The 2,500-nt window shown below is 35.6% G+C and overlaps 2 protein-coding genes across 2 annotated transcripts in view; one reads left to right on the top strand and one right to left on the bottom strand.

The window, feature by feature from the left end:
* Positions 1-2,500, top strand: part of LOC135224309 (glucoside xylosyltransferase 2-like) — a 94,521-nt gene that overhangs the window by 33,180 nt on the left and 58,841 nt on the right. The gene's annotated exons all lie outside the window — the stretch shown is intronic.
* The window catches only part of LOC135224928 (glucoside xylosyltransferase 1-like), a 15,144-nt gene that overhangs the window by 8,550 nt on the left and 4,094 nt on the right, over positions 1-2,500 (bottom strand). The window contains exon 4 of the mRNA XM_064264251.1: positions 2,184-2,289. Within this exon, the coding sequence (XP_064120321.1) occupies positions 2,184-2,289 (106 nt within the window). The remainder of the gene's footprint in view (positions 1-2,183; positions 2,290-2,500) is intronic.

The following is a 2,500-nucleotide window of genomic DNA, read 5'->3' as shown; positions in this document are numbered from 1 at the left end:
ATACTTTATTATAAGAACGTGGATGAATATGAATGAAGTACGATATGTTTTCCTAGCATCGTCTTCCATCCAAAGTTCCAAACAGAGTTCCCAACTTCCCTGCTGTCAAAAAAAGTCAGTTGGAGTTAGAACTTTGACGGAAGAATTCGTGTCATTATTTGCTCCGTCTGCCGGACTATATTTATTTTTCCTTGTTATGTATATTTATTATATTGTCTGTTAATGCCTTATCACACTGTCATTATCAAAGGGAAGTCTCTACAGGGAGGAAATTGTAAATAAAAGGAGCTCATTATATGCAGAACTGGAGGATCTAACCAGCAGAGATATCATGGAACGGTGTGTGCGAGGCCTTACACAAAATTCCAGTGAAAGTTTCCACTCAAAAATGTGGGCCAGAGCTAAAAAGACAAAATTCCTTTGACTCAAAAGGTTAATATTTATAAGTAAAATGGCAATTCTTGACCATAATTTAGGATATCAAAAAGCAAGTGTAATAAAACTATACTTGGAGAGTCGGTAAACCTTGATTCCTCCTTAGCAGCCCAAGACCGTTCCAGAATGAAATCTGGCCTCAGGAAGAAGAATGATGGAAAAATGAAGGACAGCAAAAGGAAAAATGAAGAGGGCTACACACCAGGTGGATTCATTTAAAAACAACCTGGCAACAAAGAGAAGCTTGGGCAACTGTGACACTCTCTTGATGAAAGAGTAATACCCTTCCCAGGTGGGTAAGTAGGGGGGGGGGAGGGGACCAGGATCCTATATGGATGCATAATCAAAATATATTACACCAAAATAATGGTTCTATAAAAGATAAGTATGCAAATATTTAATATTATGCAAATAAAGTACACATTATAATATGCAACATTCTTTGCAAATCTTTAAAAGCTCGTATATCAAAACTAACTTTTTTCAATATATCTTCTAATAACTTTGCTATTTATTAATCAATTGTAATGAAACTTGATATAGTAGTAGTAGAAACATGCTTCTAGAATTTAAAAAAGCCACTTTTTCTATACAGGCCACTGTTAATTTTTAAAAAATATTTTTGTCCGAAAAAAATGAGTTTTCATAAAACGCAAAATTTACAAAATCATAAAACACAAACTATAGTCAAATTAGAGAATATCTCTCTCCTACTTAGTACAACAACTTCTCTTCTATACACACAAAAATTTACAAGAAAATATAAAATATTAACAAAGTTATTAGCTCGAATCAAAAGGTAATTTTTATGGGGGGGATTTGGGGTGTTTTTAGGGGGGAGGGTGCAAAACGGGGAGTAGAGGACTTTAACCTTGGGAAACCACTCCATGAATGATACGTATTCAATGATGTAAATATGAACATAGGTCCCCTAGAAAAAGTGTTTCCTCCCAGAAGGTCCCCATAAACAGGGCACATTTTCAGCCGTCAGGACATTCGAAAATCGGTTCAGATTACTTCATTAGTGATGAATATTATTAATCGTTAGTGTAATTAGTGATAAGGGCGAATAATTCAAGAAGCCTATGGCATGAATATTTCACAAAAAAATTAATTAACACCCACTCTGTTCTCTGTCAAATGATAGATGATTTAAAGCCGCTAGGAAGTTATTTTGGTCAAATATTTAAAACTTGAAGTAGTGGATAGTGAATTGCACTGAGACATCAAAGGTAGTTAGAGTAGTTTACCAAAATGCTCACCACCATATTCGGTTTCTTAACGAAATTTCAAAACGTCACACTTGGGAGGAGCGTTTTAGGACGACATAAAGAAATGCAGAAAACAACTATTATATGATCTTAAATTAAAATAGTAATTTTTTTTCTATTTGTAGCCAATTCTTTCTGTGTCAACATATCACAATATCAACATGTTATTGTGGGTGGCACTTACAGGCAATGGCGACTTCAGTTTTGAAATCGCAGTCATCACAAAGCTCTCCATGGAGACTCCTGGAACCCTTAGGAATTTTCTTATTCCAGATTCGACAGATAGAAACTGAGTGATGATTGTGAAGATGACAATACTTTCTTTAGAGCCACTCGCGGGAAAGTCTTCAGCGCGACACGTCTATGTAATACTTACTGATACAACATTACTTGAGAGGCACTGGACAAAATATTAGAGACATGAGAGTCTTTGAGATGCAATTTCTGACTGGCGAACATGACAGTGGCATTACTTACTGAATAACAGTGGAAGTGAGAAGAGCAGCCGACTTCAGTAAGACTTTTATCTGTCGAATCAGATGGTCCCAGTTTTCTCTCAAGGGATTTTTAACTTTGTTTCCTTCTGTCAAGAAAAAGAAAATATTTGATATTTGGTGTGAGAGAGAGCGAGGGACAGAGAGAGAAAGTGTCTGTATAACCAACGCCATCTTGAATTGAGAGTCAAATTCAAGATGGCGATGGTATAACACTTTACCGCATTCGTTAAACTTCTGAAAAGTATGTTATATTGAAAATTGTAACATACAGTACCTTATTTTGGCTACGGAATTCGT

The sequence above is a fragment of the Macrobrachium nipponense genome, chromosome 12 (genome assembly GCF_015104395.2).
Source record: "Macrobrachium nipponense isolate FS-2020 chromosome 12, ASM1510439v2, whole genome shotgun sequence".
NCBI lineage: Eukaryota > Metazoa > Arthropoda > Malacostraca > Decapoda > Palaemonidae > Macrobrachium > Macrobrachium nipponense.
Note: the sequence above shows the minus strand (reverse complement) of the source record. Positions and strands in the feature narration are given on the sequence as shown.